General features: G+C 28.3%; 2 protein-coding genes across 7 annotated transcripts in view; one reads left to right on the top strand and one right to left on the bottom strand.

Annotated features, from left to right (window-relative positions):
- Positions 1 to 22,288, bottom strand: part of LOC129965460 (uncharacterized) — a 29,166-nt gene extending 6,878 nt beyond the window's left edge. The window contains exons 1-7 of one of the 5 annotated variants that reach the window (XM_056079346.1): positions 22,163 to 22,251; positions 15,839 to 15,916; positions 8,895 to 8,941; positions 8,621 to 8,709; positions 6,484 to 6,604; positions 1,817 to 1,926; positions 388 to 501 (exon numbers count right to left, since the gene is read on the bottom strand). In XM_056079346.1, the coding sequence (XP_055935321.1) occupies positions 388 to 501; positions 1,817 to 1,926; positions 6,484 to 6,604; positions 8,621 to 8,709; positions 8,895 to 8,931 (471 nt within the window). In that variant the 5' untranslated portion in view covers positions 8,932 to 8,941; positions 15,839 to 15,916; positions 22,163 to 22,251. The other 4 variants (XM_056079345.1, XM_056079344.1, XM_056079343.1 and 1 more) reach the window with 4 other exon arrangements.
- LOC129965459 (major facilitator superfamily domain-containing protein 6-like protein A) overlaps positions 20,087 to 23,015 on the top strand; it is a 35,828-nt gene continuing 32,899 nt past the window's right edge. For both annotated transcript variants that reach the window (XM_056079342.1, XM_056079341.1), the window contains exon 1: positions 20,087 to 20,386. The gene's annotated coding sequence lies outside the window, so the exon portion shown is untranslated. The remainder of the gene's footprint in view (positions 20,387 to 23,015) is intronic.

Raw genomic sequence — 23,015 nt, 5'->3', positions numbered from 1 at the left:
AGATTCTTATTCAAAGGACACTTTCTAAATTAGCAACTTTTTCAGAGGAGGAATAAGAATGCATTCTGTAATCGTTATGCATGACTTTGTCCATACCATATTGTACACAGAATGTAATTTATGTGGAAATAGAGTCAAAATAAAATTAATATTATTTCTTTTCACAAGAATTCACATCATTTTATCCAATCTGTACAAATGGCACTATTCCTTAATATAAATAAATATAGTGAAGAACTGACATCCTCTGTCATTCTTTCTTTTTCTATTTCCCAATATAAATAAATAATATAGAAACATGAATAAACAAGACAAAAAGATTTAGTTTGATATAATATTGAAATTTAATAAATTCAAAACCATGACCAAAAAATCAAATTTACCCACCAGAGCATTTTTAGATCTTGCTTCTAAAGCTTTTTTGGCCTTACTTTCACATAATTTAGCTTGAAGATACTCTATATACAGCAAATCAACTTCCTTTTCTGTATCTTTTGCAGTCTGAAAGAATAAGATGAAATATTAAAAAAAGTTTGGAGATATTTTCGTTTAGTTTTAATATTTGCTAATTGTATTTGCATTAACTAAAAATGGTGGCAAATTTTAAGAAGACTGAATCTAAAATAAAGTTTCAAAATAATTCTACTACATAAAATATACATTTCAACCAATAAGCATTGTTGTTTAGTAGTTAAAAGGTTGTTATTACAGGGGGCCATTTTTTAGTTATTGATATGCTAATGATTTGTTTAGAATGAGACTTTAGAATTATTACTTTTTCACAGATAATTTTTCTATTTTTATATCTTTCAGCTGTCATAACATTATTGAGTTTCCCACAAGAATGAGTAATATTTGAAATTGTGAATAGAACATTTTGTCTTTAAAAATTTTGAAAGGTGCAGAAATGGAATCAACAAATAACAAAAAGTTTTCAACAGGTACGGAAAATTCCTATAAATAAGTTATATTTTCTGATAAAAATAAACTTTATTACAAGTGAATGAAATGCAACAATATATGATAAAAATGCATACAAAGTAAAGGAAACAAAAATTATAATGTCTTAGGATGCAATTGATACGGTTTGAAAAAAAAATTATATCCAATGACATTAATAATTGTTTTAAATGTAGCAATTAAAATAAATGGATACAAAAAGGAACTTCTCAATCAAAGTCTCAGTGATTTTGAACGTTCAGAAGGAAGATTGCTATTGTGATGAATAGCATATAAGACAAGTAAAACCAAAAGTCGTCAGACTGGGTACCGGCCCATTTAGACAATAGCTAATAAAAACTCAATACATAATAATAACTCAATACATCACCACTACCGTATCGTTCGTCTATCCTCGCACATTCTCATACCACCTCATCGGTGACCTCGGACAATGAATCTTCAACATTCGTACAACTGTTGTGGCACCATCTACCCGCAACTAAAGTCGTCAGACTCACGTGACGCAGCAACCCAAAGTCGTCAGACACACTTGGTGCATCAGCACTCACACACGCTCGCCATAACGCTTGGCGCTATTCAACTGGGTAGGCCCATTAAAACAACAGCTACTAATAACTACTAAATACATCACCACTTAACAGCCATATCGTTCGTCTCACCTCCGACTCCCTGGAGGAAGTGTACTGTGGTGAATAGCATATAAGCCAGTAACAGCTCTTCTACCCGAACAGCTGTTTTGGTAAAATGGCTTAGTTACTGGACTGCTAACCACAAGGTCCCAGGTTCTATCCTCGGCGCATCTCATACCGCCTCACTATACATAAAGGAAAAATGAATACAAATGGTCACTTACTAGATTTGACTTTACCTTTTGTTGTTTCACTGCATGAGTAGTGGAAACTTTAGTTGACCCTTCTTTCTTTTTTGGTGCAGCTATTTTAGAAAATTCAGTTGATGAACCCGCTGAAAATAAAATAAAAAAATATATGTTTTTCAATTTAAATTAATTAGTCTGAAGTTTTGAGGACCATTGTTTTTTAATCATAAAAGTTGTTTGCTTTCAGAAATTTTTATAGCAATGTGTTTTTTTGGTTTAGTGTATGGTTTTTTTTTTTTTTTTTTTTTTTTTTTGCTATGGTAGTCAAAAAGTACGAAGCCAGTGATTTTTAGGAATGCTACATATTTATCTGATAAATACTCCAGGGAATATATATATATACATACCATTATATAAAATATTTCAACAATTAACAATTGGTAGGACTTCTTAATTTTTCCTATTTGTATAAGTTACTAAATACACTTTCATGACATTATTTCGGCCAGCAAAAGTTTTTTTGCAATCACAAAACTAGAAAATAAATAACAAAATAAAGCAAGAACTAGCAATTAAAACTAGTTATTTAAATAATGCTAATGAAACTAATATTTAAAATTTTACAAAATTTGAGCTTCAAGTTCACAGAGCAAGAAATAACTGTTCAATAATGTGAACTCACAATAAATTGCTTACAACAGAAAAAAGACATTATCATAACTTAATTTTTTGTTATTTACAATAATTGAAATATAATAATAATAATAAAAAAAAAATATTTGACTTTTTTTTTTATAATCTTGTGAAAATGTCCAGAATTGATACTTTGTCAAATATCATGCTCAAAATATGCTCTATCTTATCATTGCAGTTTATATAAACATAAGAAAATTCAGTAAAATTTTGAATTTTTTTCTTCCATTAATTACTTTTTAGATCAAGGATTCCCAAATTGTGAATTGCAATAATGTTTTAGATGTATATGCATCTTTCCATAATTTGCAGAAAACATGTTGTGGGTTTAAAAGTCTTCATCGAATCACTAATTAGAAATATTTCTCATAAAATTGTATTTAATAAAAATTTTCTTTTCTTCATACAAATTTCTTTTTGGCTCTTAAAATCATTTTAATAAAGAACACACACGGCCCATTCCACGGTAATGTATGTGACAATCGGACTAAAAGATATGCATAAATATCTGATAAATTTATGTACAAATGTAGTGAAAGTCAAAAATTTAATTTTGTTAGACAATTAAAAAAGAGTTTTAATAAATGGTAATGAAAAATATATTTGTATTTAAATTTTGAGAGACCTTTTAAAATTTTTTTTAGATAGTCACGTATGTGACAAAAATTGGAACTGTGATTTGATAACACCAACTTTCTTTAAAAAAATCAGTGAATTATATGCATGAAACGTGCTTAAAAAAAGTTTCCCATAAGAAAAAGGTTTAATGAAGACAAACTAATAAATGCATTAAATATTTCTTTAATTTTTCAATTAAAAAAAAAATGTAACTTTACAGGTCATGTATGTGACAAGTAGTCATGTATGTGACATCGTTCAATTTCACATAACTGCATTTTGAAATATTACAGTATTGCGACCGTTAATTATAGGTGTTGGCAATACTCTAATTATGTCATCCCGCTGAATAACTCCTATATCATTCTCTTGATAAATGAAGTTGCATACGGATACCTGCTTTAGGAAAATAACATTGATTTCGGTGTTATCTAATGCAGACACCTGTGCTACATAAGGCTTCCAGGACTTTTTTCCAAACACTTTTACAAGTAAAAACTTGCCAAGTGAAATATATGCAGAAGTGTGATTTTGTGCAAGTAATGGAGTTCTTTTCAAACACTGTTCTGTATTTTTACAAAAGCATAGCTCTTGCACAGTTGTATCCAAATTTTGCTGACTTGTAAATAAACAAATGTGTTCATCCAAACATTTAATTATGTGGGCTTTTTTAATTCCTGGAACATCCTTAGCTAAATTCCAATCAATTTGAGTTTTATCTATATCCTTTTGCAGCATAGGAATGACAGTGATATTTTGTACTACTTTTGCAGCAACTGTAGCAAAATCAACTGCATTCTGTACTATAGCTCTTCTTGCCTTTACTTCCGCATAGACTCGGGACTTTGCAGTACCTCCTATCCCATCAACAACTCCCTTTCCATGGGAAGTTGCTGAATATTTCCATTCGAAACTAGAAAAATGCTTTTGTGTTTTGAATAAAATAAAGAGGAAGTAACAAATAAATTTGTTTTTAAACTCGCTGGATGGTCCATCGCTCCAAATTATTAATTTTGGTTTATTTGCCTGAAATTTAATAATTTCCAAAAGCTTCAAAATGAAAGCAGACACAGATAGCTTAGATTTATCTTTAGTATCACTTACAATAAGATAACTCTGTGTTTTATGATTCTTTTCAAATAATGCAGCTGTAAACAAAGTTACGTTTTCCCGGCTCCATAGTGCAGACTGTATTTCACTTTGCCACTCACATGAATAACTCATAGCAAAATCTACTTGCAATACAACAGTATTGCTTTGCTTTATATCAGATTGAAAGGCAGCAGCTTGGATTCGTTTAATTTTTACATGCTGCTTAAAACTTTGAAAATTTTCTAAAACATTATCAGTTAATTCAGCTATGCAACCTTCATTGGTTTCTTTATAGAAGCGCTTATTTTCTGACTTAACCCATTGGTGCCATTGTACATTAGAAGCATTATTTAATCCTTTTTTGCCAATAAAATCTAAAAGCAATTTTCCAGCATTACATTTATCACATTTTGTTTCCCAACACTTTGATTCCAAGTCTGAATTGCACAGCACTTCTTTCCAAAAATCATTGTTATAATCAATATTTAATCCTTTTAACAAAAGAATGAAATTCTCATGACTCTTGCATTTACACTGATCACTAGGTGTGTCTTTAAGAAGAAGAACATTTTTAGGTCTTAAACTGCAAAATTTTGAATATCCAATATTAATGCTTGGATTTTCTTCCTTAAACAAAGCATGTGCTTCTTTCATATACATTGTAAGAAAATGTTTACGAACACGTTTTTTAATGCCATTTTCCCAAATTATCATTTCATCATGCATTCCTGGAGCAGTGTAGACTATGTCTGCTCGGCACAAGAAGTCTGCCACAAGTTCTTTGTTTTGATTATTATCACTGATATTGGACTCTCTTTCCTTTTGCAGTTTTAAACCTACCTTTTCCACTAAATTGCTGACTACAGCCATTCGTTTTCGAGGTGAGGTTGGTAAGGCTTTCAAAGTTTTTTTAACTGCTTTGCCAAGTGTCTGGGGAACTGTATAAGGAGAACATTCTGGGGTAGTCGCAATAGAAGAATTCAAACTTGAAATTTTTGTAGAATTACTTATCTTTTTGGCTGCTCTGCATTTCCTCTGCCTTTCTCTAGCTGCTTGCTTTTGTTTCTTTTTCTCCTTTTTTGTCATAGTTGCTGCTTTTAAATCTCTTATTTTTTTCTGCCTTAGCTTTTCTTTCTCTTTAAAATCAGGATCATTTCTTTTTTTCTCATAATATCTCTTTTGTTTAGTAGCATTTTTTATTCTTTGTTCATCATCCATATTTTAAGCTTAAAATAGCAAAATAAGACTAAGATGCTTAAAGATAGCAAAATCTGACTTGCAGCATACTTCAAACACAGTGTGCTGTGAACCTTTGCTTAAAAACAAACATTAGGTTATAGCTGGAGAAGTAAAGGAATGTACTGCCATCTGGTGAGATGAATTTAAAATAACTGCTTTGGATTTTATAATTCAATGTCACATACATAACTGCTTGAAGTCACATACCTGACCATTGAAAATTATAAATTAATTATAATATTTTTTAAATTTTTAAATGCAGTTTCATCAAATAGTATGATTATATTTAGAAAATAAAAATTTAGAACTTTCTATTAATTTAATGATGCAAAAAATAAAAAAAAAGTTTTAATGGTCATGTATGTGACACTCCACAATCTTCATTAGCTTTGATTGTTAAAACAAAGCCAAAATAGACATTAATTTGTAATTTTTTGATATAGTATTACTAAAAACATATTAACAATTGAAAATTAAAATTCTATAGGCACCTTATGAAAGGTGAAATAATTATAGAAACCTTTAAAAAATATAATAATGAAACAGGCCATTTACAAATTCTCAGCCAAGGTTTTAAAAAATGCAATTTTTGATGAGATCTAATATTTTTACACAAAAATCAAGTCAACAACAAGCAAAATCAGATATTTTTCATTAAAATTATGTGTTATAACCATGATAATAGATTAAAAAAAAATTTGCCCCTTGGTTTCAAAATCCATGGAATGGGCCACACTATTTATCTCATGAAAAATTCAATGTACATTGGATGAGAGGCTTGATATAGATTAAATTTCTAAAGAGTGGGTTGAAATATTCCAAAGCTTGAAAACAAAGTTGTTTTAAATAATTAAATAATTAACAAATCAAATAATTAATTGTTTTAAATAATTATTTCTTAATATATTATTAAGAAATAGTCATAAGTTAATGCATTAAAATAATTGTTAAAAATCATTTGGGAAATGTATAACAGAGCCAATAATAATACAAAATAATACAAAATTCCTAATTTCCTAATAATACAAAATCATTAAAATAAAGAAAAATGTCATATTTACAAGGCTCATTGCTATTTGTAGTACAAGAATTATTTTCATATGTAATAGCTGAAGCATCAATAGGTGGAAGAGCAACACGATCTCTGACAGCAGTAGAAGATAGAACTGTTCTTTCTGAACTCTAGAAATAAAATTACTCAACATAACAAAAATAAATCTAATGTTAGCATGTTCCAACTCTATAATTTAATATAAAAATTTCACTGTATACATATATATTTGAATTTGCAGAAGCAATAACTTAATGCACTTCAAAAACAACTAATTATTACATGAAATTTCAGAAGCTATAAATGCTTAACATTCCCAATTTATTCATATTTTCATAATGTGTTTTTTTTAAATCTTTAATATTATATAAAAGTAATATGATAAATTTATTACAAACACGTGCAATTTATACTTACATACTGATGGAAATTAAAAATAAAACATTGTTAATAATTATCTTATGAATTACAGAATTAATTAAGCCATATCTATTATGACAAGAACATTCTGATCAATTATGAATCCACAGCAGAAGAACATAAAAAAATGGGAAATCAGGAAATGTAAAATATGATTTTAATGATTAATAAATTCTTTGACAAAGTTGTTTAGAAAGCATTTAATTATTTTTAATTGACCCCCCCCCTTTTTATTAATTGATTCAGAACTGCCCATTTCTTAGAGTATATCAGAAAGTCTAATTTCCTATTTTTCATGATATGTTTTGCTTACATTATCAATACATGATGATAGTATTTTATAGGACAAAGTTTCTGCATTATTTATTTTACTTAGAAGAAACATAAGTATTTGGCATATATTTGAGAAACAAGCTCAACTAATACTCCAAGAATGATCAGTAATTAGTTATTTATTGATTAAAAGGATGCTGCCAATATATAGTACTGGATTATGACTGTACTACATATAAAGAAATACTGCAATTTTCAAAATGGGAGGATAAGCATTTTGGACAAGGAAAGATCAAAATAACCAACTCCATAAAACATTTTGATAACAGCAATTCAGTAATAAAGCAAAATAAATTATTGAATCTTCATCAATTATTAAAACTATTTGATTCTTTATATAGTATAAATAAATATAGTTCTAAAAATATTTTCACTCAGATTAAAACATTAAATAATCCATATGAGCAATGAACTTATTCATCATCAAAATTATTCCAATACCAAAGCTTCGATTAATTCATCTGCAAATAATATAAATCCCTAAACAGATAAGATGATTATGTAGAAAGGAAAAGTAAATATTTATCCTCAAATATGTTATACTTTCTGCTTTGCATATTTAAAATTTTTGAAATATAAAAACAGAGAACTTCACCCATTGGTATAATTCTGATAGATAAAACAAAATTGCGTTTCAATGATATTCACACTCAGAATCATATCAAACTAAACATATGTTAGAAATTGTAACTGATAATAAGAGTAAGACAACTAAAGCAGACATGAATGCACTGGAAATATATCCATAAGTATAATACATTTAAAAAATAATTTCAGTTACACCAATTTTTTTACTCAAACTTGATTTTCCTCAGATTTGTACAGTAATTTCACTATTTGATTTTAGCAATCCACAAAACAAATAAATTTATATAAAGAAACAATAAAATCTATCTTTTATCTTGGATTGTACAATGAGCACAGTTCACTGGCTTTAATCATCAAAATGTTAATTTTAAAAAGTGAAAAAAATTGAAAATTGAAAGTACCTATGCAGATTCAAAAAAAGTTATTGTAATATTAAAAAAATGTTGTTGATTTTTGAAATCATTCATATGCATATAAAAGTTTACAATTCTCATATCTAATTTTGATTTGATTTTAATTCTCATCATTTTGTCTAATGAATTTGCTGCTACAACTCCTACATATTATTCAATATCCTGCTTCTGTGAGTTTATTTTTTGCAATTAATTAAACAATTAAATTTTTAAGATACTATAAAACTTTAAACATATTTAGAAAAATTTTTGAATTTAAAGAAATATTTATAGCTCAAAATTATACATTCAAACATTTTTTAATCTTGTATAAAATAACAATGTCAAAACAATTAAGCAAAATCGAGATTAAAGAAAATCACCAAATCCTTAATGTAAACAAAATACACTTACTATTCCATCTCGAGTACTATCTTTTGAATGTGAAGATAGTTTAGAAATACCTTCAGCTACTTGCTTATATCTTGATGGAACATAATATCCTGCAAAACAAGATTTATAATTTACGGAGTACAAAATTAAAAAAAAATAAATTTATTATGAATTTTTTTTTTTTTTTTTTTAATTTAATGCACCTCTTTCTTTACTGTAAAACATTTCGAGACCAAATAGTATATAGCTGAAAAGTAAGAAATTTGCAAGATTCAAATTAGGAGTCATCACTTACCTTTAGTTCCTTTTTTACGAATATCTTTTGTTGACATTTTTGTTTATCTAAAAATACAATGCAATTTAAAAAAAGAGATTAATGTAAGTGTAAAATACAAAATCTTGCACACAAGCTACAATTCAGAATTCAAAACAAACTTACGCGCCAGTTAAACATTTTTGATATTGCCAAAAAAACAAAAATATTGGTAGAGTTTCATAATTTGTCATGCTAGAGCTTCGTGTGTTGGATTACTTTGAATAAATTGCAAATATAAAAAATATTCGCTTGCAAAAACATGCCATGAGCTGCCATTTGTTTCTTTACTCAGAATACTGAATGCAACTTTGATTACGAATGAGTTTCTGCCCTTTTATTTTCAGAATATTGTGCAGTTTCTTAGGAAAGTATTCGAGCACTTATCGTTGGTCGTAAAGGTAAAAAAAATTATGTATTAAAAAAACCACCTAACCATCATTAAACTTCCCATTGAGGAAAAAAATTCCAAATTTTTAACTCCCTATCAAAATAGCAAAAAATATTCAAAGAAAAAGAATTTAAAAAAATTTAATTGTATCTTTTTTTTTTTTGCAACGTAATAAATTTATTTAAATGTAGTAAACAGATCTGGGAGCATGGCAGTGCCCCCGCCAAGTCGAGCAAAAACAAGCGGCACTGCCGTACTGTCCTTTTCTCGAAGCAGTTCAGGTCATTTTTGAACCTCTATAACTTCGTTGTGGATAAAACTAGAAGCCTGAATTTTCAGTAACCAAGCAGGCATTATATAAACATGGTATATTTCAAATTTCATTAAATTTGAACTAGTAGTTTAAGAATTATAACTAGTCAAAGTTTGTGAATTTTGTCACTGACTGACTGACTGACCGATCATCAAAACTCTAAGGCACTTCTAGCAGACATAGAAGCTTCAAATTTAGAATACAATTAGAGTTTAGTGTATAAATCACTTCTACTACTTCTAAATTTATTACGTTGCAAAAAAAAAAAAAAAAGATACAATGAATTTTTTTAAAATTCTTTTTCTTTGAATATGTTTTGCTATTTTGATACCTCTATAACTTCGTTGTGGATAAAACTAGAAGCCTGAATTTTCAGTAACCAAGCAGGCATTATATAAACATGGTATATTTCAAATTTCATTAAATTTGAACCAGTAGTTTAAGAATTATAACTAGTCAAAGTTCGTGAATTTTGTCACTGACTGATCGATCATCAAAACTCTAAGACACTTCTAGCACACATAGAAGCTTCAAATTTAGAATACAATTAGAGTTTAGTGTATAAATCAAGGAAAAACTAAAATATTCGTGTAATAATGGACGGATCAATAAATTTCTCGAAGTTTCGAGCATTATCCATTTTGTCGGCAAATTCGTCGCCAAGTCGCCAAATAGTCGCCAAGTTCTGGCATCACTGGATCGGCATCCGGCAGCATCCAATACAGATTACTATAAAACGGCCTTTCGTATGATGACACTATTCTCGCTGGGAAAAATTATTTAAATCTCAAAATTACAGGTTTGTAACAATATCTAATTTGAAATAAGTCAATTTGAAGCTGTGGAAGCTGCAAACGCAATGATTGACTTTCAGAGAATCAATCTGGTAGAAGAAGAGCAAACTAATCTTCAATGTATGATCGCAAAACTTAATGTCGATGAAAAAAGAGTCTTCGATATGATCACAAATAAAATGGACACAACTGCGTAATGCTGACGTTTTACGCTGTTTTGTGAGTGGAACTGGTGGCACTGGAAAGAGCTTTTTAATAAAAATTCTGAAAATTTGGGTTAAGACGTATTTAAACAAAAAAAGTGGCAGTTAGTGCTCCAACAGGAATAGCTGACTATACATAGAATAGATTGACTATACATAGACTATTGCAGCTGCCTGTAGAACACAAGCAACACCGAAGTACAAACCACTTTCTGATGAAGTGCTCCAAGTTCTGAGATCAGATTTGAAAGTAGTAGTTTTGTTTATCATAGATGAAGTGTCGATGATATCCAATGTTACTTTAACATATATCATATATTCATTTACGCTTATCTGAAATATTCGACACTAGAGACGATCAGAATGGGTGGTTTGGAAAAAAACATCTTGCAGTTTTCGGAGATCTCTTACAGCTTCCGCCGGTAAGAGAAAAGTCACCTTTTGAAAAACTATCAACTGTTGAAACTAACAAGTTGTTAGGTTCCCTCAGTGTACCGAATCTGTGGACTGAACTGTTCATATACGATGAACTTACAATTAACATGCGACAGCTCAATGATTCTGACTTTGTTGAAATGCTAAACAGAATAAGATTAGGTGTGAATACACAAAAAGACAGCGACCTACTCTCGACTATATTAATAACTCTCAAACCCAATTCAAATGAAAACAGATTAATTGAAATAATTGAACACCTCTCGAAACTTCCTGATGATACCTTTTGCTTATTATCTACAAAAAACATGTGTCAACAATTAAATACTGCAATGCTTAAATCTCTTCCACATCCCAAAATAAAACTTACAGCTGTAGATAACATAAATTTCCTCAGATACCTAACAAAAAGAGCTCATGGATGCATAAAAAATATGAAGACGATGATTCTATGACTGCAGGCCTGGAAGTGAACATAATTATAAAAATAGGAGCAAAAGTCATGTTAAGGCGAAATATTGACGTGAGTTTTGGTTTAGTTAATGGTTCTATCGGTAAGTGCAAAGAGTAAAGGTTGATCCGGAAAATACAAAAAATAATTAAGAAAATATACATTACATTTAATAAAGAACATATTTACGAGCTTAGTCCGGTCAAAACTAAATTTGAAATTATTAATAGAGCTTATGTTCGCGAACAGTTTCCCATATGTATAGCCTATGCTATAACTATACACAAAAGTCAGGGCCTAAGTCTAAATAATGCACTGATGGATATCGGTTCTGCAGCATTCGCATCCGGTCAAGCTTACGTGGCATCTAATCTATCTAATAAATGTCGACTTTGGAAGTATTAAAGCGCAGGAATCCTCAATTTGTGAATACAACAGACTAAGAAGCATTTACCGTCCAGACTTGTGAAAAATTGTAACATCAAAGCTTACGAGAAAAACCCATAGAGACAGGGACTGGGCTTTGAGAAAAACTGTAGCTGAATCTCAAGAAGTAGTACCGGAAAAGAAAAAGAGGAAGACTACATACAAAAATAAGAAAAGGACTATCTACAAAAAGAAATGAGATGCCATCAAAAACATAACTTGTAAAAAAACCAAGTCTCGTAACTCAGTTCTTCTATCGTAAAAAGCTGTGAGACTCATGTAATACCAAGTAGGTCAATTTATTCAGTCCCTACTTCAGGGTCCTTCTGTCTTAAGTTATTACGTAATTAGCTAACCTAACAACATCTTATAGTGACCATATCAATATTAAAAATATTTTATGGTTTAAATAAATAGATTGACTTGGCAATCGCACTAAACAATCTAATTTAATATAATATGTTAATGTAATCTAATTTAATGTAAAGATACATTGTGTTTCCATGCGATGGTCAAGTCAATCTATTTATTTAAACCATAAAATATTTTTAATATTGATATGGTCACTATAAGATGTTGTTAGGTTAGCTAATTACGTAATAACTTAAGACAGAAGGACCCTTAAGTAGGGACTGAATAAATTGACCGACTTGGTATTACATGGATCTCACAGTTTTTTACGATAGAAGAACTGAGTTGCGAGACTTGGTTTTTTTACAAGTTATGTTTTTGATGGCATCACTATTATTGTTTTCCTATACAGAAATTTCCCTCTAAAATAGTTATTTTAAAAATGCATTTTTTAAAACAAATGATTGAGTAAATAATTCAAACCTCATGCTTTTATTGTATGCTTATTTCGAAATTAATACATAAAATAATAATAGCTTCTGGGACAGGGCGTTTTATGTAATTAAAAATTCTTTATAAGTCAGCAATTAATATTAAATAAAAAATTTAAATAGATGAAAAATGGAAGACATAATTTTATTTTCTGACACATTCCTTTAAAAATAAAACAAAAACTTTATAATGCTGGTGATTAACTTTTTCAAATTTACAACAAGCGATAGTTTAAATTATTTTAAAGAATTTTTTACTTTAATTTTTCTTAATGTGTGTCGTTATATTCAGAAAAATAATAGCACTTAACCTATCCAAAATTTTTTAAATTAATGATAAATTCCATATAACAATCGAATCAAAAATTTATCTTCCGTAAACAATTTAAAAGTTATTTAAATTTGGTATATGGCAAATATTTCTTTATTTCAATTTTAGTTTCTAGTATTAAATCAAAAATTTTCTTCTTAAAGAAATCATTCAAAATATGCTATATTAATGATTTAAAAAAATGTTCTTTTGATTTTTATTTTAAATCGTCGAATTTTCAAAGAAAATTAGAAAAACAAAACTATACAAATATGTTTTTTTAATGATAATGAAGCATATATTTGATTTTATAGGCTAATATATTAATTAATAGACATTAAATATAACTTAATGTCATTAAAATGGCGATAAAGATACTTCGGCAACAGATTTATCGTGTTCTAATTTTATAATTTAATTATTTAACATTAATTTTAATCCTCCAAAAATTATAATATTATATTTTTATAAAATAAAATTATATAATAATAATATTATTATTATAACTTTAAATAATAAATATATGAGAAAACATAACTTTTGTTTTGTTGATGAAATATTTTTAAATAAAATATGAATAAAAAATTCGCATACTTAAAAATTTGAGGGGAAAAAAAACCCAATAAATGAAATTTCAATTTTTTGTAATTCAGAAACCGTTTACTCAAAATTTAAAAAGAAAAAATGTTATGTGCATTCAACTTAATTCAATCCAGCAAATTTTTATATGTACTGGAAATTGGGATAAATTTAAACATGAAATTTTATACACTTTTAGAAGATATATTTTTATGACGATAACCATTTACAGAGTGTTAGTGTAAGATAATTAATTTCAGAATAAAGAGGAAATTTCTGATATTTATTTGACAAACTATAGTCTGTAGAGAAATCCTTTAGATTTAAGCAATTGTCAAACATTTTACTTCTGGTTCGAGAACAGTTGAAATTCAAATCAGTTTCATTTTCATAGACGGCAAATACCATGTATTTTTTAAAACTCTGTAAACATCGTGCCCGTTAATTTGTTTAAAGAATCAGCTAAATAAAAAGGAATGACATATTAGAGGCGTAACAAGGCTAAATGGCGCACAGGGCATAGCATTTATTTTTCATCCACATCCTTCTCTATCTTATTCGCCGACTTTTGTTATTAAAAATTCAAAATATACTCATAAATATTACATTCACTGCGTCCTTCTAGACTAGAGCATTAAAAAGAACGAAACAATGCATTATGGTAGACATTTCATTAAAAGAGAGTGGCATTTTAAATATACATTCTGAAGACAAAAAAAAAAAAAAATGGTAATTTTAGATACTTTTTATTTCATTTTAGTTAAAAAAAGAACAATTAAATATCTATGCAAATACTAAATACCTTTAACATTTTTAAATAGAATTCTAAAAATCGGTGACTTTCGTTCAGCATGTATCGCAATGGAAGCGAATTTTTGGCTGAAAGTTAAAAGATTACAAAAAAATAAGACAAAAAAAAAAGAAAGAAAAGAACTAGCCTGTCTGAAAATTTATCTAGATTCTTCTGAATTTCCCTCGCTTTTCGAATAATACATAAGTGACAAATTCCTTAATCTTAAAATAGTAAAAAAATGGTAGCTAGATATTCCGTTTTAAGAAGATTACTTTCACAACACAGACGGTTACATTCATATGTAATCATTTTTCTGTAGATAGGTTAATAAACTGGACTTTCTTTCAGCAAGCGTTTTTGGCTTTTTAATATGCATCAAAGTTTCATAACTCAAATTGATAAAAACAAATGTGAATTTTGTCAGCTATCGGAAACTATGTGCTTCCAATTAATATAATATATATATTTTTATTTTTTACATTTACAATTTTTACTATTAAGCAAATATTTTTTCACAAATGATGCCTCAGTTAATCATTATAATTGAAGTTTCTAAGATAATAATAAGCTTTCTTTGACAATATATGATCAAGCAAACCTTTTAGGTGTTAATTTTGTATATTATTTTAACAACGTTCGGATTCATTAAACTCTTTTTTCCTTTTCGTAAAGGACGAATACAAAAAGTAAATATTCTAATCCATTTTCTAATATATAATACTAGGGTTTGACGTTTTTCAAACCCGGTTTTAAAAAACCGGTTTTTTAAAGTAAATTTGTCACATTCGAAAACCGGTTTTTAAATTAAGAAAACCGGTTTTAAGAATTCATATTATTATGTAAAAATTAATTTTGAACTTATTTGATTTGCTATTCATTTTATGCAACGGGCAGCAAACACATTTTTTCAACGTTGCAACTTGCATTATTCAGTGCTTGTGCACTGCACAGTTGCGCCTCGAATTCGTCAATTTATGTTTTTTATAAACATCCCTTTTCACTTTTTTTTTCTAGGTGAAACAAAAGTTTGATAAAGTTCATCTCTTGCTTCTCGTTGGTATGTTTTGTATATCGGTATGAAGTCGGTGCTAATAGAAACGTCAGCAATTTGACTGGCTCGTTTCGAAGAAGGTGTGAAAAAATAAATAATTCCCCGTTTTCTGCTTCTTGATCTCGGTATTTAATGATATCATATAAAATTTTCTTCGTACCACTTCTGAAAGCTTTTTTACACCACTTGAACTAACCATATCAATACGAAATATTCAGTGAAAATAAAATGCTGTCAGAAATGACATAACACTCACATACACGTGAAAAAAATAAAACAAAAAAAGTATCTAATTCGAGAAATCCAAGGTCAAATGTGCTCATCGTACCGCGTCTCACCTCTTAATGAAATAGAATTGCCGAAATGTGATCTCAGAATCTGATCCGTCTCGAGTCACGACAGGTTTGCTTAATATTCTGAAGGTGAAAACAGGAAACAAAAATATAAATTGTTATATTTGGTAAAAATAACGTAAGTATTAAGTATGTTTAATTTTTATATATAAATTTCTATTTTACATTTTAAAATTTAAATTTTGTTATATAAATTTCTTTTGTCAAAAATTAGTGTAAAATAAGAAATTCTGGCTTCTGTTTAATGGAATTTTAAATAAAACACAGGGTGTTAAAATATTCCATATTTTCTTTCGCAACGTTTTAACATAATTATGTCTTTAGTAAGAATCGGAATTAGATTAAGAAGTGTTTTTTTTTTTTTTTTCAAAATTCCTTGAAAATGTGTAGATTAGATTATTTTAAATTTCATTAATATTCATAGTTAAAATAATAAAATTGTAAAATAAACATCAAAAATATTTATTTAATAATTTTAATTTCATTTTTAGATAAAAATGAGTGAGTCGAAAGTTTGGGATAGTTTTAAAATTGTTCGGGATAGATAAGGCAATCTGAAATCATTGTAATAAAATGTTGAGCTGCAAAGGATCATCTACGAGTAATCTACATAATCATTTGAAAGCAATTCATGAAACAATTGTCGGAAATAATATAATTGTTTAGTTTCTTGAAGACCCTGAAGAAAAATTTACAAATCCAAAGACACTGAAAGCTGAATTTTCATTATTTGAGCAAACGAATAAAAGAACAAAAATAAACTTAGATTTGTAATTTGATGCCAAACTCAGTAACTAGTGAACGAGTACTTTCAATTTCAGGCAATATTGTGTCCAAAATAAGAACGAGACTTAGCCGCCGTTCAGTGGATATTTTATGCTTTTTAAAATCCTATTTTCTTAAGAAAAATTAAAATTAGTGAAAATATAAATATTATTTGAAATTTTTGTTTGAGTTTTTGTTATTTTGTGTAAGCAATATGTATATGTAATCTTTAATTTTGACTTTGATATTGATTTCGTTTTTTGTTATTTTATATAAATTAAAAACAAATAGAATAGGGAAATATATTTTATTTTCCCTATTCATTTTTTTTGACAAAAATTCGAAAACCGGTTTTTTAAAAATTTGGTTTTTGTATAAACCCTATATAATACCATTTTCTAATTCGAGATTTTACCGAATTTCCATGTTTCAGACCTTCTTGATTGTGAAAAATACATTTTTCTTGGAATTAGGTTTGCCTATCCGTCTGTTTTAAACACGATATTCCAAAACCATTTTGAACTATACGCATGAAACTACACAGAATTTTGCAGCGCATTTGTATATTTCTATCAAATTTTGAGTGAAATTTGAAAGAAATATATAAATGTGTGAGACAGAGAAAAAGTTTGTCTGTCTGACTGACGGAGTACGATAATTACAAAATGCAAAGAACTATATAAATAAAATTTGGTACATAGGTTTTTTAATAGCAAGGAATATTGCATGATATCTCCATGATGTTGTTCTGCATTCTGAATGACGGTCAACATCGTGCAGATATTATAGCAATGTTGGCGGACATTTGTGATAATAGGTTAGCATTTAAAATATATATTCCTTTCGAATTTTGAATCAAATCTGTCAAAGGATTGACAACACTTTCGTATGCATTGACAATTGCAAAAACATTAAAAATTCGCATTGGCTATTGCAATAACGCAAATCTTAATTATTTAAATAAATGAAATTCGGCATGTGTTTTCTTCTGACCACAACTGTAGTTTCATACCCAATTGTGGTTGCAATCGGCTGAAAAAAGGTTCTGAAGTACAAATTCGATTTTCAGATTATTACTAATTATTAAACATTTTTACTGAATATCAAAGGATAGATTCAGTAAGAATGTTAAATTCAAATCAAAGATCAATATTTCTTAAATATTACCCATCAAGGTCATTCAGGGATTTATGGCTAAATCCCAGCTCCACAATTTTATGCATTAGAAGGGGATAGCACCTTTATTAGAGAGAATGAGCAAACATTTTGAGATGACTATTCCCGTTGATTCTTTGAGAATACCATGACAAGAAAGCTTACAACAAAAGGCATTATGCCTTACATGCGAGATGATTGAGAATAAAGGTATTTCATCAGTATGGAGCAACTCCGTATTTGCATCTCGATTTGAAGGGCCATGATGATGAATTTCTAATAACTCGTTCATTAGACTAAAGATGTATCATTGGATTTTTATTAAACTCATCAGAACCCTCCCCCGATTAATTTATTTTTTGTGTGGATACACGAACCACAGTGCTAATAATTCAAGACCAATTACAATCGATAAGTTGAAAGATAATACAACAAAATTTCCTTCGAAATGATACCGAATTCACAAAGAATTCCTATTCCAAAATAAAATAAAAATGATAAATGATTAAAATAAAACAAATGATTACATATGATGGGCTATTTTGAGGCAGACATCATCTTTAGATGCCTAAACGACATTCTACTCTCAAAATTTTGCTGTTTTTTCAACTTCATCTGTCCATTCATTGCCTAGAAAATAACGATCAGCTGCTCCACCACTTTTGATAGCTGATCGTTATTTCTGCTTCCGTAGAAATTCTTCGGTAAAAAAATCAAAAATCAATGCAAAATGGTAGTAGTTCTATAATGTCAATAGCAGTACTTTATAAGTAAGAACGGCGGCGTCCTGGCATAGGGGTAGCGCTTCTTCAAGTTCTGGCATGGTTGCTCTTCATCTGTTCGATGTGTGAATGTGCCTCCCCCCCCCTGTAAAAAGGGGTTGTGCAAGAGAATGCGATGCGTGAGTAGCTAAGACGTACTCTTGACCCTAGTTGGCGCTACTAAAACAAGAGGCGCTCCCTTGGCTTAAAATCACTGTCTTCGTCAGCGAGCTTGTCCATGGGAAGTGCCCTTACAAACAACAAAAATAAGAACAAATAATGCTATATTTCATTTGGCATAGTTTTCCTCATTGTTTTAAGTTTGAACATAGTTTAATTAAATTAACACTCCATTTTGAAACCGTATAACGCTATTTTGGAAGAGAGTTCATAATTAATAATTGTCATCCCATGTTAAGGATGACAGCTGACCATTATTCTACTTTCGATACTTCCATGCCACAACCTCATCAGAAAATTTGTTCTACGATAGTAGATTAAACGTGCAGTAGTTCCGCATTCGTAGTGAATACGGGTCTCGAATATGCATTTTTCGTTTCGTGATTCTCATTAATCTATTCAATATAAAGGATTCCTAACATAGGCTGTAATTAAATTTCTACTAATAATGACGATGAAGGCGTATATCTGTGTTAGAGTGCCTATCACTGCACATTTATACTTCAGACATAATTTCTTTTTAATAAGTTAAAAATTAAGTGAGGTTTTAGGTTTTTTCGTAATACCTTTAAAAAATATTACAGCACAAAAATCAATTTTGCATTAATTTAAAATTTAAAAAAAATATATTTTAATGATGTCCATTTTTTTACCTTATAATTATTTTACTATTTTTAATTAATTTTCAAAGAATATTTTGAGGATATTTTACAATAATGTAATTCAATGTGAAAGTGAAACTAAAATTGTTTTCATTGTTGTTACTAATATTTCATCCTCATTTTCTTTTCATTTTTGATGAACAAGATGTGAAGACTCAGTTTATTTCTTCATATTGAGTAAGTTTCAGTAAATTTCATACAGTTTTATTAAAATTTTAAAAATATTTGTATTTACGATTAAAATTTAGCAACAGAAGTAAATAATCGTGAATATTTTTAAAAAGAGCATTTTTAAATATTGCTACTCCTTTCTGTAATATAAATGTATATATAAAGTCAGAAATAAAGAACAGAATTTTTGCTCTTAATTTAAAAAAAAAAAAAAATTCATTTGTAAAAAAAATGAAACATAACTTTTGAGAAAATTAATATAAAAATAGGACAATTCTTCTCAAATATTAAATGAATAACAAAATTATTCAATGAAATTAACTATCATAATTAACATATATTTTAACATAAAAATGCCTCTACCTAATCTATTTTTAATTTTTAATTTTATTTTTATTTAAAAATATTTCACAAAGAAAATCAAACAACGCTTTCTTGCGATATCATGACCTTATCAATCTAGAAATGACTTGCATAACAAAACAATTTCGTCCAGTTTTTATCATTGTTGTATCAGATAAATGAAATGTATGCAATCATTTACAGCTTTCGCTTTCTCGTGTGGAACGAACATTTTTAAACATTATTGCTTTGTTTGGGGAAAAAAGAAATAAAACTCCATTAAAATCGGAGTGTGTTTTTCTATTTTATAGACCCTTTTATCCTTTTTTTAAGCGTATGAGCCGCGCAGTGGAATTCTGTTTCGTCATTTCTCCGCTTACGTTCAAATGAACAGCTCGCACGTTTCCTGGAGTGTAGTGGTTCGCATTTCAGGAAAACTTCACTTGAAGAATCGCGATGCCCTTGCAATACATTCCTGCATTTCATTTAGGTCGGAGGTAAAGATCTTTGCATTTTTCTTTCTTGTTGAAATATATGTGCACGCTATTTGTGTTTGTTTTGTACATGGTAAACAGTAGAGTTGCAGTCTTATATGTTCAGCTGTGACTATAAATTTATTTCCCATAAGCAGAAAACTGCAAAAAAGGAATAAAATGATAAAATATATCAATACTGTTTGCTATTAAATAAATTTCTTAAATTGAGTTTCAATGTTTTTCTCCTAGAGATCCTTTTGCAACTAGAAATAATAATAATTTAAAAAAAATGTGAATTCATTCATATAGAAAATGATTCTAAATTTCGCGAACTCTTTCTTCTCGAGACCCTTTTCCAATACATTTTTTTTCTATAATTCCATTTCCGATATAAAAATTATATCACGATCTCGAAACTAAGGTGATAGTAAAATGAAGCAATAATCAGTAAAAGAAAACAAATAATCAATAATAATTAATATAAAATTTCTTTGAATATAGTTATTATTAAATTGATTTTTACAGATAATTAAGAAGAATTTTAAAATAAACGTAAATATTCGAAGAATCTGTCCGAAGAAATCTATAGTTTACTTCAATTTTTTTAATTATTTAAAATAATTAATAATGTAAATAAATTTATTAAAAAAATTATGTATTTAATATAGTTATAATGCATGTGACTTTAACTAAAATAATTACATTAAAGAATACTCGGGCCTTTAATCCGAAACATCATAGTACGATTAAATCTTGGGTTCGATTTGTACATCTTTATTTTATTTTTAAAATTTGCTCTTACTTACATAGCAGCGATAACATACATAAAAAAAACCCCATCATGTATCATCCTCACAATGCGCTTGAATATAAATCCAGGTTTCTAACAATGAAAAATATTATTGTACAGTAAACTTAAAAATATTCTTCAAAATTGATAAAAAAAATTTAGAAACATTTAAGGAAATAAAATAAATATCACCGAAAAGTTAACTTAAAATTTTTTTTAAGTAGTTAAAAAGGGTTTATGCATTTTTATATATTCCGAAGTTTAATGGAAAAATACTAAAATTAAGATTAAATTTTAGTTGGGAAAATGTCATTGACATTTTGAAAAAACTGTTATGCTTCTGTTATGTTGGTAACCGCCTTTAGCGAGCAGTTCTTTAAGCATTGACAATTAAATCTCCGAATTAAAACTTTATGATCAAGATTCTCACCAAAATTTATTTGTAAGCCTCAAATTGTGAAAGATTTTAAAGTTCTGTTAGTTTACAGTAGCTCTGTTTATCGTGTAAATGATAAACAGAGCTAATGGAGTTCTAATGGAGTCTACTATTTCATTGTAGTGCCACTAAAAGTTTGGGAATTCTATTTTAAAGTATATTTTGTTTTTGGGGCAATGCAATTCTACATTCTTATTATTGACATAAACTATTATGCTAAGAAATAACAAGTAAAATCTTTCTTTTTTTAGCTTTCAACGATAGAATAAAAAAGCGCTATTAAATTTTGACGAAGCAATAAAAATGGTTTGAATATAATTGCAACAATGAAGTCGATTTTGAATATAATTGCAACAATGGAGTCGAGTCTATGCATCGAAACAATAAACAAAGCTTGTCAAGATTTCGGCACCATTTGTCTGTCATCAATATTGGTGTAACATTAAATTTTTTTTAAGTGATTCAAAAATCAGTTTTGTACATTAATATTTTTGAGAATTATTGGGAATAATGCCAAAATATTACTTAATTTTTAATTAACTAAAACTTTAATTAAAATGCAAAAAGTCACCTTGAGATGCATATTTCCACCCTTCAAACTCTATTACTATCAAATTGAATCGTTCTAGATCATAGACCTTGGGTAGATAGCACATGGTAGGTATAATAAAACTAACCAAAATCATTCAATGGAATTCAAGTATTTTCAAATATGCAAAAAAGGCGAACGTGTGGTTCATTACTATTCAGTGTAGATAGAGAAGCTGCAGTTGCTGGAAGAAGTGCAAGCGTTTTGAATTGAACAATGGTCATTGTTCAATTCACAACGCTTCAATGGAAAGACAGATGCTGCAAGATCATAAGGTGGGCATTTAGGGGGCGGTTCTTCTAGAAACAAATGCCAGTGCGCACTTTTTATAGAAATGAGGATTTTGAAACATATGAGAAAAATAATATCAAAAGATGTGAGCATTATGATGTCCGCCTGCATAGCTTTTTTAAATGCGGAAGTCACAAAATTTCAACTTTTTAAAATAGTGTAATTTAAATTTAATATACCGCAATAAAATATGTGATAGTAGATAAATATATTTGATCTAATTCTAATATTATAATAAATATATAATAGATAATAAATATATTTTATCTAATATAATAATATTATAGAAATGTTGTTGCTATGATATACCATACATTATAAAATAATTAATAAATAAAATGAGTATAGATTGATTTTTGAATTTAATTTTCATATTGGGAAAAATAGTTCTTTCATTTTTTTTTCCATACATCTCGTTTACTTAGAGAAAGAATTCGGCAACTCGAAATTTTTGTTTTAAGATGATGAAGTTTGTAAGTTTTCTTACTATCCATAAATTTCATAATGTGGCATGCATTATGCAAAAATCATTCAAAAACTTTAT

Source organism: Argiope bruennichi, chromosome 4, assembly GCF_947563725.1.
Source record: "Argiope bruennichi chromosome 4, qqArgBrue1.1, whole genome shotgun sequence".
Taxonomy (NCBI): Eukaryota; Metazoa; Arthropoda; class Arachnida; order Araneae; family Araneidae; genus Argiope; species Argiope bruennichi.
This window is presented reverse-complemented; position numbering and strand designations above follow the sequence as displayed.